At 38.1% G+C, this 14,492-nt stretch overlaps 1 protein-coding gene across 1 annotated transcript in view; it reads left to right on the top strand.

The window, feature by feature from the left end:
- Nucleotides 1–14,492, top strand: part of SLC6A2 (solute carrier family 6 member 2) — a 68,379-nt gene that overhangs the window by 33,289 nt on the left and 20,598 nt on the right. The window contains 6 exon segments of the mRNA XM_021408716.1: nt 2,085–2,223; nt 3,002–3,136; nt 7,250–7,353; nt 9,384–9,508; nt 10,235–10,347; nt 13,838–13,966. Coding sequence (XP_021264391.1) covers nt 2,085–2,223; nt 3,002–3,136; nt 7,250–7,353; nt 9,384–9,508; nt 10,235–10,347; nt 13,838–13,966 — 745 coding nt within the window.

The raw sequence follows: 14,492 nt of genomic DNA, 5'->3' as shown, positions 1-14,492 counted from the left end.
CTATAATAATGGTAATAGTGTAACTGTGATAGCACAGACAACAAAATTTCTCACAGGCCCTGGACAAATTTTCTTTCCTGAATCTGTGATGCTTTTCCCAGCTATATTAACACTGCTCAAACTGGTAAGTTTAGAACAGAATCAGGCATCTCTGCCCAGAATCCATTTACATCTCTGGATCCCCATGAAAACACACTCTACTAGCAGAAATGTGAATAGCTTCCATTCACTCTGAATGGAAAAGTTGAATGAGATCCAACTACTAGTTTACATTTAAAGATTTTTTTTAATGAGCTATCAAGAAGTCTGCCTCCACTGTTTTGCTGTTTCCACAGATAACAGCTGAGGACTTTGATTTACAGTTTGTATAATAAGAGTTAAACTCATCTCATACATTCTATACAGGAAGGTTCTTTGAATATATGCCACAGACACACTATCATTACCCTTTTAATGCCTCACATGTAATTATCCTCTTAGTGCAACAGGAATCAAGCAGCTTCTTATTTTAGGAGGATGCTTTCTAAAAGTATCTTTCATTCAATTGAGGATGTATAATAGGAACAGTCCAAGAATACAGTATTTTTTACTGAACACGAGAAGCTACAGAAGCAGAGCTATTACAGTTCTTGGCTGATCATATCTTGATACCTTCAGTATGAAAACAGAATTATATGCTACACTTGTAGATTACTAGATGGATTGTATCGATGGGCCTTTATTTTCCCAGCATGTTTCTACAGTTTAGTTAGTATAGAGACTTTTTTTCAGTTTTCTCCACTAAAGCTGACACAGATTGGCACTGTCTTTGAGTTCTACCTGACTCATCTCTGGCCTGATAAGACAAGTGCTGCAGATAACTCTGAAGTACCAGCTATCTAGTAAGAGTTAGTGGTGCAGGAATTGACTCCTTCGGCTTTAGTGCCTGCGATCACACAGGGCAAATCACTCTGTACTTCAGTTTCCCCAAAATGTAGTTATCTTGTATATATCAAGGTCCTCCACTGAAAGGGGATTCATCAATTTCATTTGTTTGCATTATCACAGTGCTAAGACTATTACCACAGTGCTGACTGAAATCAGCTGCCTATTTTACCCAAGCAGTGCATAGCAAATAACGGCAGTAGAGAAAGAGGAGGAGAAAGAAAGAAAGGATGCAATTATTTGTTCTGAATGGGCACTAAAACACTAAGAAATTGCATCCCTGAGCCAACATCCCATAGATCTGTACCAGAACCAGGAGTTAGCTCTGCAGTTCTCCCTTAGTACAGGGCTCCAAACACAATGCCCTTCCTCTTGGCAAATACAGTGAAATATTTCTATGTAGATCTGAACAAGCAACAAGATACCCCTCAACAGCACAGAACAGATGGGAGGAAGGGAGATCCACGGTAACATTCACCCACATCCCTCTGCCTTTTGCACATAATGCATTTTGACAATTCTAATGGTGGACATCACCAGTCTCTGGGAGAAATACTGTTTTCTACACTTCTTTTTGTTGATCTTAAAAGAATTACTCCACTCTGCTAAACAACAAAATTTCTTCTGCTACTGGCCCACTATCTCAATGAACAACGAAGTGTTCTATGTCCATTTTGAACTTACCAACTGTTGTTTTTCCTATCCAACCACTTCTCCCATTTGCAGCCTCAGAGTAGCCTATTCAATCGGAACCTGATTGCCCATGGTGCAGGAAGCCAGCTGCTTGCTTATCTAGAGTCACAGAACAATATAAGTTGAAACAGATCTCCAAGGGATATTTAATACAACTTCAAAAGTAAATCAGTCTGTTCAGGGTCTTTACCGGCCAAGTTTTAAAATTTCCAAGGACAGAGATTCTGCAGCCTCTCCAGGCACCTGCTCAGTGCTCAAGGAAACTAGAAGATAACGAATGACACTTCCAAAATGAGGGAAGCAGCACAACATATGGCTTCACAAAAAAATTTCGTTAATTGCTAGCAGTATCTGTAGGGCAGCTCCTAGCACAGTGCAGCATCCATTTCCACTGCCCACAGGATGGGATAGACATAAGCCCTTTTCCCCCAGTGACTTGGCTTTGTTTCTGTGTATCTGGTATGCAGGCGAGGAGTTCTGCACCTGCATGAAAGCCGTGGAATCCACGACCTTGGCTTGCCTCGCTGGCAACTTTCCCTCTGCCTCTTGGTGGTGGTAATCATTCTTTTCTTTAGTCTGTGGAAAGGCGTGAAGACTTCAGGAAAGGTAGAGATAATATTGTCCTTCTATCTCAACTACATTCTTGTCTCCTTTAAGAAGTCTCCTTATTTTAGGAACAAAAGACTAAATCACTGCATCTGAGGGATCCTCAGGGACTAAACCATGTGAGAGGCCTTCATATATGTGCAGTGGAAGTACACAATCCAGATTCGGCCTTTATTTTATCTACAAATTCTGCTTGCGTGATGATTTGACTGGGAATTTTACTGGCATATTGTTTTCAATTCTGCATTGGTGGTCTCACCCAGAAAACACAGATGCAGAGAGACACAGGTGCTTTAAATTGTCTGATGTGCATCCCATTCTTAGCCAAACATGCTGATGTTTTCATGCTTTGCTGTTACATAAATGCCATGAGAAGAAAAATGCCTAATACAAGGAATTTGAAGTTTCTCTTTGATATCCCTCAGAAAACATCTCACCAGAAATTCTGGGGTTAGATTTTCATGGAAGTATCACTCAACATCAGGCAATAAAAGCACTTATTTACTATTATAGAGAGCCAAACAGCCAATCAGCAGTCTTGTGTACACTGGTAATATGTAAGCAGTCACCATCTTCCGGTTGCCAGCTCTGCTCCTACTGTGCACATAGATATGCAGACCCTTCATTATACTTCACGGTGTTCCCTCCAAGGCTTACTGTAAAGAGCTTCTCCATAGAATTGAGTGGACAAAACCAAGAAAATACCAGCTGTATTTTTCATGCATTCTTAAATCTGCTGTAACAGCTCATTAACCTTTAGGATCTCTGTTGTCTGCAGGTTGTGTGGATAACAGCCACTTTGCCTTACGTTGTATTATTTGTCTTGTTAATACACGGAATAACCCTGCCTGGTGCATACAATGGAATAAATGCATATCTGCATATAGATTTCAGAAGATTAAAAGAAGCCACAGTAAGTGAACTCTTCTGCTCTCATTCTGTATTATTGAGCCTGTTACTGCTGTTAGTAAACTGAAATCATTAGAGCTAAATTCTGAAAGTAATGCAGCCACGTTTCTGCTTTTGCATAAGCATTCCCACTATTTCTGATAGTTTAAATTTCCAGCACCCTCCATAAGAGGAGTACCTCAGCCTAAATTCAAACTGCACTGATCACTAAGAAACTGCATAAGGATGGTTTCAGGTGCACTAGACCCTTGAAAAGTCCACACTTTGTGCGCCCTGTAAATTACACGAAAATATACTGCACATGAAAATTGAATTATAAAAAATTCAACTCTCAAAAGGTTGAGAATTGCTTCACGAAGAAAATTTTGCTTTTTGAATCACTTGACAAAATATTAACATGGAAAACAAAAATCCAGACCTGTAAGCACTGTAACAAATACCTGAAGTCGGGATATTAACTCTCCTAATCATTGTCATTCATATGAAGGACACATTTATGGTGTTCTCATCTTTCTATAGAAAGTAACGTACATTTCACTGTATCACTTAACACTGTGTGACATTCTCATGAAACCCCCTCAAACCAACTCCGTTTGTGGAGTACCTTGGAAGTACGAATTATTGCATCCATTGTACGGCAAGATCCACAAGCATAGTCATTAACTAATGAAATTGTCAGCATTTCAGACCTACAGAGAACAACGATCCTGTAGATACAGGTAGATCTTTCCACTGTCCTATCTAAAAATAATGCTGTCTGAGAAACAACTCACAATAGATAGACAACTGAAGTAGATACAAAACTGAAAAGCAAGGACGTACATTTCCTACTAGCGGGAAATGAAATGTCTTGAAAATTGAAAAGCTTTCAGAGATGTCTATGTAGCCTGTGCATAGTTTAACTGTATGTTTCCTGTACGTTCTATCTTGATTTTTCATATTTTAAGTACTTCTAGGAAAAAACATAACACATTCTGGATGTCCATGGAGCTCTGTCAGCTCGCATCAGCTCCGAATCTAGCCCCCATACTCACAGCTGTCTTCTGTGTTTGGAAGCACTGTTCTGTGCACTGCTGTTTCTTGTCTTAACATTTTTGTAGCTGCTACTTGGCTGACCTCGAACCTACTTGTTGCTAAGACTAAATTTTTCAGATAACTTTAAAAAAAAATTTTGCTCTAGAATAAGAGACTGAAGATCAGTTATAAGGAGAAGTTCCCCAAAATGCTTATCATGTCAGCCGCCTCTGCTGGCCCACTGAGCCACCTGCTGCAGCACTGGGTTTGTATACGTGGTCCTTGTGCTCAGCCCCAAAGAATAGATACATCTGCTTTAGTTCCATGACAGTGTTTTCCTGATTCTCGTTTATGATTTCTTTCTCCCAGATGATGAACCTAACAAAAATAAAAAGCCATAAGTCATAGTGATGACCTGCAGTGGTCTCTGCCAGTGCTCTTGCAAAAGGCACTAAGGCATCCTGCGAAGGATCCATGTTAAGGTCCTCTCATTTTGCTAAGGCCATATAGTGCACAGCAATGAGAAAGCCCAAAAAAACCACAGTTCTCAGTGATATCGAATCCACAAATGGTCTCTCTTATAAAGAGAAAAGATATTCCCCTGAGGATCTCTTTGTTAGACCAGTGCCTAATAACATTCCTTGCTGAAATTCTAAGAGCTATAAAAGTCTCAATAATCATCCCTACTGCACAAAAAGATGCATTAAATATTTGTGTAGAAGGGCATCTATGTTTCTGCTCTGCTAAAGGAATCAGGGTTAAGCATGGAGTTAAATCAGACACCGAGAAGCAGGTACTCGCTCTCTCACACACCTTAACAAGTCTCCTAAAGAGCATATAGCATCTGGAGTTGCACAGAATGTTTCTTCTCCACACAGCACAGTAATTCTTTAAATCCATATACAGAAGAAAAAAAAATGTGCATTTAAATATATAAAGGTATAAACAACCGCAAAGAAAGCTGGGAAGACTGATGACAGTCAACTGTAAAATGTTTGGTTTTTTTCATTTCCAGTGCATGTAAGAACAGTATCCTACCATAAAATATGTTTTAGTATTAGTCAGAAGACATTCAACACAGTCTATGGAAATAAACTGCAGAAGAACCAGTCCCAGTGATCATTTTCTGTCCTATTTCATTATAACAACGATAATGTTTTGCATTTAATTTGAGTTCTAATAGAATTTCTAGTTTCTGCTCATTTTTCATTTAACTTGATTTTCCTAGCAGGTGATTACGAAACAGAAATTATGAGCGAAGACTCTTACTGAACAGACAGTTAACCATATGCAAAACTCCTTTGGCAGGCACCTGCTGATCTCTTACTGGAATCAACAGGACTTACACAGAGACTTAACAGTGCTTGAATAGTAAGAGAGGGAAAGTATAATGAGCACAACTTCATTGGCAAGACAGAAAAGAGCCACTAGCAACAAATGCCCTGTGATGGTAGCACACAGATGCAACTATAACTTAGGAAAAGAATTATTAAAAAAAAAAAATCAGGTATGCAATTTATGGAAAGTGTTTTCTGAAGAAGAAAAAAGAAGAAGAAAAAAATACAGGATGTTTTACATTCCTCCTGCACTCTCACCCACAAAAATGCACTTCGAAGAGTACAACCCTATTTGATCTCCACCTTTGTGTGGAGGCAGAACATTAAGGTATAGCTGGGAATTAGAGGAATGAGCAAGGAATTCATTTTACAGGATTATATTGCTATTTAGTAAGACATCCATGATCATAATCCCTATATGAAATGCAGCTTGAGAAAATCGTATCTACCTTTCCACTGGTTTACAGTAAATATCATGGATTGTTCTTCAGACTTTCAGAATAATTATCAACTCTCAATAGGTACCTCCAAACCCAGAGATCAGTGAACAGTTTTCAGTTGTCAGCAAGCAGTAGTTGAAAGCATTTACAGTGAGAAAACAGAACACCTGCATAAATGCTCCCATGCATCATGTTAAGATTGAATCAAGCTCTCTTTCTTTGGCTCGGGTCGAACATGAAAGCTTAGCATTAACATCGAGATGGATTGGATGGAGTTCATAAGCATCCTAGATTCCTTAGAGTGTCCTTACCAAATAGATAAATTGGGCCTGATCTTGTAGAAAGGGATGAAAATAAAATCCGGTGCTTTTTGTAGTCTTGAGCACTCGGCAGATTTAGCCAAAGATGAAGATCTCCTTTTTAGAAATGTTGAGAATTATTTGCTCCACTGACTCTGTTACCCTTGAGGAATGTGAGTGGAAAGTGTTTATTTAAATATCTCTGTGTAACAACTGCATAAATGAAACCCTCATTAATCAGTGGAGACTGTTTTCAGGTCTCTGATCCAGGAGACCAGCACTGTGGCGTTGCTCCTGACAGCTGTCCGCACATCATCAGTGGACAGCGTGCTGGAGAGTCATTTCAGAAAATCTTACAGCATTTTAAAAAGTTTTCCCCAGTGGACAATTCTTAAAATGTCTGAGCTGTGTCTAACCTGAAATTTAATGACTATCACAGGAGCAACTCCTTCTCCAAACAAATGGGAAAGAAAGTGAAAAAAAAAAACTTGGATGGTTCCGTTCGCGGCATTTCAGTCATGCTTCAGCATCTGAAGAAAGAAGGAATCATCTAAAGCATAATTACAGTCCCATGAATAAAGCTCTCTTATAGGAAAGAAAATGTCCTGTAACTCTTGACCCATAAACTATTTTAGGTGTTTGGTTGCACATTCCAAACTAACTTGGAAAAAGAACTAGTAGAAATGCATTCCTGCCAGCCAGGAGAAAACTATGTAATCAGTTCAGTACTCATCAAACGCTCAGAAGTACAGAACCAAGTGGCCACCCCACAGAGGCAGCAGCATGCATGCTCTGCAGGCTTGTCCACTGCGTTAGCCTTTACCATTTCCTGTTCAGGGATTTCACACCATGCCTGTGCTCCACGCTGGGGCTGAGTTCATGGGTGCTGAGCAGCACTTAACATTGCTGTGAGCATGAGAGCAGATCATTTATGTTCCAACATCAGTTGCTTTGTACCATCTCTCATTTGCCTGACGTATCTTTTAGGCTGAACTGACACTCTGACAATGTTGGTGTCATTATGCAGGTATGGATTGATGCAGCTACTCAGATATTTTACTCCTTAGGAGCTGGATTTGGTGTTTTAATCGCATTTGCCAGTTACAATAAGTTTGACAACAACTGTTACAGGTAAGACAAGCTATTCTTTCATTACTGCTTCAGAATAATACTCTTTTACTCATTAAATGCAGCTGGAATTAGTACTAAGATACCTTTTAATCTTCAGTCATTTATTAATGATAGTCAGACTTATGTAGACATAGCAACCAACCCAAAACTTGAAACAGTCTTACTGAAATTTTAGCAACAGGAACCTGCCAAGATGTCTGCTGCACTGCAAAACAGAATGGGATTAGAGTTAAGACTTTAGACAGCTGTGTAAACTGTGCTTGTGTTTGCCTTTCAAAAGTACCATTAAGAGCAACAGTGAACAGAGGATTAAAGCTTACTGGTCCAGGAACTAAAAGCAGAAGGATTCCAGTTTCTAGAGCTGTTTTAGTGCTGTGTGATTATGTTTCGATATTTTATGTCGAGCTCCAATTTAGGAATGTACTTTAAATCAAGCCAGCTTATAAGCGTTTTGCTGAATCACCGCCATGGAAATCCAACCAAAGCTGCTCTGCACCTCCTAAGAACTTCCAACATTTAGAAGTTTTGTTAACATTCCATTTTGGAATGAAAACAAGCATCTTTTTTTAAAAAAATTCCCACGCAATATAAATTCAGAAAGAACACTTATTATAAATACATTGTGAACTGATGGATAGCAAAAATGTTCCAGTGAAAGGATCACAGAATGGCCTGGATTGAAAAGGACCTTAAAGATCATCTAGTTTCAACCCCCCTGCTGTGGGCAGGGTTGCCAACCACAGGACCAAGGATGCAAGAGAACATATAGATTTGAACAAATATAAATGGGTTGAAACCCAAAAGCATGGAATATTTTCACCAACTTCAGAGAACTTTATTCTTAATCTGGAGTGACTTTAGATCCCCTTATTGTTTGCAGTAGGGGATATTAGCAGGTTTGAGAACCCATCTTCCAAAATAACACTTACTATCTTCTGCAATTGATTTTGCATTAACCTCACAAGTAGTTTCCTGTATAATAGTTTTTTTCTTTTATATTCTCAGGAATTTTGCTCTGAAATGGAAGAAATACACTTGAAACTAAGAAAATACCAAAGACTATATGTGAAATCATATTATTCTTAGCTTGCTATATTTGTTCAGTGTTACTTCATGAGACCTGCTTTCACTGTAAGACAAATTCTTTAGTGTAGTGAAAACGTAGTAATATCCAGAGGAGAAGAAAGTTTGGTATCTGCCACCTGTGTTTCCAGGTAGCGTAACTGATGAAAGGAAATATTTACTTTCTGCTTATTGAAGCACCGTTTGGCTTCACTAATTTTCACACAGATATCCTCTCTATTCTAAAGGTCATGTGCAGCAGAAGGCTACTTGTCAGCCATTCTGCAGGTTAGGGAGGCATCTGCGTTAGAGAAACATGGCCCAACTGTCCTCGAGCTATATTTGGTGATAGGGGCTGTTAATACAAAGGAAAACAAATATGTCTATCATAATACTGTGGCAGACTAAAAAAACGACAGCTTTGCTACAACAGTCAATTTAGCTTAAAGGTTAAATATTTTACAAATTGATTAAAAAAAAAAAAACGGGTTGTGGGTTTGTTTTTTAAATGCCTAGCCAGCTTCATAGATGAAGGGACCTCTTTACAGCAGATAACTATCGTTAATCTGAATGGTAGCACAGCTTGCTAAAACTGCACTGGAGTTATCTGAAAATGTTCCTGAATATCTACTCACATTAATTGCTTCTGACTATTGTAAGTATTCCCCAGCGAGGCTGTCTCTTCTCAGGCCACTCTTTTGCTATGTTATGGCTACCGAGATGATGAATTTACTCTTTGAAATCATAATATATCTTATTGATTTTCTTTTTGAGCAGAACTGAGCTTTAAATCAAATTAGTAAATAGATGGGGATCATTTCCTAACATAGTATGCTGATACGAGCTTTTGATCGTCAGGACAATTGCATAACTGGGAAGAATCTTGTGAAAATGCTATCTTTATAACAGTCTCCACCTTAATGTTGTTTTTTTCTTTTCTGCTGGGCTGTTTTTCTCTCCATCATTAGGGATGCTTTGCTGACTAGTACCATTAACTGTGTCACAAGCTTCATCTCAGGATTTGCAATTTTCTCCATATTGGGCTACATGGCTCATGAGCACAAAGTTAAAATTGAGGATGTAGCCACTGAAGGTAAGAAGTGAATTTTACACTAATTTTAATCCTCCTTTTCATCCACCATTGCCTTGCAAATATGCTTATACTTGTTTCAGACAAGTGTTAAATCTCATGGAAGTGACCTCAGTGAAATTACTCAGAACTAAAACTATGTGTAGGTGCCTTGATGAAATGTGAACTGTAAATTGTATTGATTCATCTCAGCTCTACTGAATTCAGGTTCCCTAGCATCTTGCCCCTCACAAGTTCAGCAAACAGATTTACCACTGTATTGAATCTTGAAGGAATGTTGCTCTTTCATGCCATAGATAAATGTTTTGAGTAGTTCTGGTGAGGTTAGCTGCAGTGCTTTCACTTGCAACAGGTTACTCGTGGTTTCATTTCCTACATCTCCCTTATCACATCCAAGAATTCTCTTGCCAAACAGCAGTCTGCATCCGCAAGGATCTTCTTCTAATACATAACTGAAAAATATCCAGTACGACTGTGAATCCTTTAGAAGATTATTAAAAATGCAAAAAGAATGGAGTGGATTTTATCTACAAAACTGCGATGAGTAAAATATTAAAGTACTTTGGATATATTTCTTGTATAATGCAATTTGTTTTAACAGCTACTCAGAATGTGATGTGGACTGATGTAGGAGTCAATTTAGTCATACCTTATCTCATTAAAATACACGCTATTATGAAGTTAAGGAACACATTTTTGTATTACTTCTCTTTTTCCTTTCTATTTCAGGAGCTGGTTTAGTTTTCATCCTCTATCCAGAGGCAATTTCAACTCTTTCAGGATCTACATTTTGGGCTGTGGTATTCTTCATCATGCTCCTTACTCTTGGCATCGATAGTTCTGTGAGTATTTTTTCCTTCTAGCCTTGACCATTCTCTTTTATAGTTACAGAATATAACTGGAGAAGTATCTATCTTTAACAACGGGTTTGTTGCTTTTCAAGTAAACGTTGTGTACACTCCCTGAATCTGTTTTCAGTCACAGCCAACATACCAATAGTATTACTCCTTGCAGTATATTTAATTAAAGACTCAACAATATCAAAAAGGTTTCGGAAGAGATAAAAGTAACTTACAAGCCAGAAAATTCATCACTTCTTTTTTATGACCTTTGAGAGGGGCTGTTCATCAACATTTATTACTATTCCAAGGTATGACACAACATCACTGCTATGAACAATTACTATTATGAACCTGCACTAAGATTTTGGACTCCATTTGTAAAATACAAGCCACAGTATGGCATTGAGGAGTTTCTAGAAGAGTGTTCTCAATTGCATTAATCTGCTAAAGACAATGTCTGATGCTGGCCTGTTTTACTTATTTTTTCCTAGAAGCGATGATACAGAATTTCCTGTAAATATAATCACAATTTAATAATTGTATCAGAATATTTCCATAGCAGTTTGACTTTATTATCTTACTGTATAAATTCTAACCAATATAAAATGAAGACTGAGAAATACTGAAACACCTGTTTTCACAATGAGAAAATAACAATCAATAACTAAGAATGACAAAATTTGTTTCACTTTGCAGATAAATTCAGTATTAAGTTTGATTTTCTGGCTGTTACTCAACACTGAAGGAGTGCATTTTATGTTTCTACAATGTGATGGCTTATACTGTACCATGATATTTACCATCACAGAAACTTCAGCCTTATAGAAAATATCCCAAAGGCTGGGAATCTACATTCTTACTTGGAAGTTTCAGCCCAGATTATATCTCGTTGTGTAGTTTACCTATCTTTCATCTAGAATCAAGCATGAAGCGTGGAAAGGAAGGATTCAGGTTAATAGAAAGACAGGAATGACCAGGGCAGAACTGGGAGAAGAAAATGATCCATGTTTAGGTCCAAAATAGTTAACTGTGCAACAGTGATAAATTCAAGACACTATCTAGAAACATTTGAGTGACAAAGACGAGGCTTTAGATTGTAGAACACACTTTTCCTACAACCAGATAAAGCTCTTCCTTGTGGAGTTAAATAAAATACTATGTGCTGATAAACTGTGGCCAGATTTAGCTCTTTCTTTCTAATATATAACTTAGAGAGGAAATAAGGAGCAAAGATTTGCTTGTTAATGGTTTGTTCAGAAGTTTTTTTTAATCACTGTTACTGAAGAAAACTCAGATCGTGCAGTATCTTTTATCGTGGTCTTTTCAACTCCCTCCCTGAACAAGTACCTTGAAGGGAAAATTAAAAATTTTGAAGATAAAAATCAAATAATCGTAAAGCTGAAGGTGAAGAATTATATATAAACTCTTTTTTTCATGAATATAAACCTGTACTGGCACAGAAATACAGCCATCTGTACAAAAATGGAACTGTCAAAATGTTTAAGCAAGGAGAAATCTCATCATGCAGGTTTTAGCAAGCAACAGTAAAAAGGACAAGAAATGGAAGAAATGTTTGCAGACACTTTCTGGAGTATGTATCTAGCTTGACATGGAGGATTAACAAATGGAATAAACAGTGACACATTAAAAATTGGTCGTTGGCCAAAATAATACAAACCATCTTTTTCCACTTCAACTTTTCCACTGTCATTGAAGTGTCAACACAATAACAATTTCTGAGCACGTCAAATAATAACTCCTCTTAACTGCACAGCACTCATTGATGCCCCCAGAGATTAGGAAGCACAAACCCACACTAGGTTTTGCAACATTATTTGTGAACATCAATTACTTTTGAAAAAAACTTTCACTGCCCCCAGCAACTTGGCTGTCTGAAATCATCCATATGCTAGAGGGACAACTCTGCTACTATTTGAACCAGAGATGCTGATTTCACCAGATTATTACCAAAAGAATTTTGAGGAAAGCGACAGACTGTGTCAGTACATCTTAACTCCTATATCACTGTCAATGGTTTACGGGCGTTCGGCCCGGTTCCGTGACGAAGGGGACGGGGGATCCACGGGCACACGCCCCAGGAAAAGGGGAAAAGGGTAAGGAGATGGCCCTGAGAGCAAAGAACAGCGGCAACAATCTGAGGAGAAACAAACTAATTTACTAAATAAAATATCGGAATGCAAAACAACACACTATAATACAATATAATTACAATTTAAGCTGATAAATCCAATACAGAGAGAGAGAATGTCCCAAAATCAAGGTAGGCCTTACTCTACTACCGACGATAAGACGGCTGGAGAGCGAGGTGCTGCCAAGACGAGAGACGGCGGAAAAATGGGTCATTTTCCCTTTTCCCGGGGTGTGGGCCCGTGGATCCCCCGTTCCCTTCACCATGGAACCGGGCCAAACGCCCGTAAACCATTGACATTTTTGGTGGAGAATGCGGGCAAAATTAAGGGCAAAATTCTGCTTTTTTAGCTTTTAGAACGAAGCTAATATTGCTTTTAGCTCTTAGAACAAATCTTTCTCTGCTCTCGGAAAGCTTCGTTATCGAAACTGCAGGTGCTGTAACTGCAAACGTGACCTTGAAACGTCCAGGCGGACTGCCAATACTCTGGGATATTTTGTAAACTTTTGTACACTTTTTGTAAACCGTTGACAATCACACAAAGAACTCCGGGTTTTGCCATGATCTTCTGGCATCAGAAAAAGCACAGCATACAGCCTCCTCAAAAGATGATAAAGTATTAATTAAATACATCATGACAGGAAACTGGAATTAATTTCCCCGTAGTTTCTTGGTGGAGGAGAGGCAGAATACTTTTGTTATTGGAAAGAAAATTCACAGCAATCTATATATCTCAGAAACTGCAATGAAAACTTAGAAAGTATATTTCCTACATTAAAAAAAAAGCTAATGTTCAGAATTGACTTCTAGGAAACAAAATAATTTCATATTGTCAACAGAAAAATAACATCAAGCTTCTTATATAGTGAGTTTTCCAGGCCTGTAAATGTTTCTGTCTAACTAGATTTGATTAATCAATGGCTAAACTCAGTCTGTGTTCAGTGCCTTTTTACTGGGTGCTTGTGAACTGTTATGTTTCTCCTTATACAAAAAAATCTCTTAAGAAGTTAAATTACTTAAGATAAAACTTCTTCCCAAACATTATTCAAATGGATACTATTTTTCCCAAAGTACTGTCTTACTATCTTATTATCCTGGTGGAGTGAGCAAATGGTCAACAGAGAATATGGGAAATCAAGCATAGCACTGGATGTTCATTTCCCTGACTCAATTCTCTACCGAGAGACATTAAATTCTACCTCAGAACACCAATGATGTACACCTGAAAAGTCAGAAACCATACATTGTTTGGGAATTAATTACACAAGCTATTTACAGTCTTTGATCTGTACATAGAACTTCGGTACTGTTTAACCAGAGCTTCTGCCTTCCTTCCCTCAGATGGGTGGAATGGAGGCTGTCATCACTGGCCTGGCGGATGATTTCCATATTCTGAAGCAGCATAGAAAGCTCTTCACCTTCGGTGTTTCTTTTGGCACTTTCCTTCTTGCCCTTTTCTGCATCACCAATGTAAGTACAACAAAAGTTTCCATCACAAGCTACCCCAAAAATGCAGTTAACCTCACCAGACAGAAATATCAAGGGGTTCAGGTGACTGTAATCTGGTTATAGACAAATTTTAATTCTTAAACAACCTTGTGGCCAGAGTATTACTATTAGTCTTACATCTCCGCTCTTTTTAGATAAGATTATTAGCTATCAACAGAACCTACAAGCCTCTGTTCCAAGGAAACATTTTGTGTTCCTAGTGTTATGTGGGGTTTTTAAATGGAATTGTGTTGAGCAATTAGTTCGCTGTGAGGAACTAAGGATTTCAAGTGACCGGCCCATCAAATATTTGGTTATTGGGCTGTTTTTTGGTTTTATTTTTGAAGCAAATAAGAAGCATTTACTTCACATGAGAAAAGTTTGAAGCGATGATCTCCTTAGCCTCATGTGTTTCTTAATATTCCTCGATCTGATCTCTTATCCTTAACACCATAAAAATCATATAGATAGTTTACTAGATGTTCAGGATAAGCTGTGGTTTTCATCA

This window comes from Numida meleagris, chromosome 10, assembly GCF_002078875.1.
Source record: "Numida meleagris isolate 19003 breed g44 Domestic line chromosome 10, NumMel1.0, whole genome shotgun sequence".
Classification (NCBI taxonomy): domain Eukaryota; kingdom Metazoa; phylum Chordata; class Aves; order Galliformes; family Numididae; genus Numida; species Numida meleagris.
The sequence above is the reverse complement of the archived record's forward strand: the minus strand, read 5'-3'. Positions and strand labels throughout refer to the sequence as shown.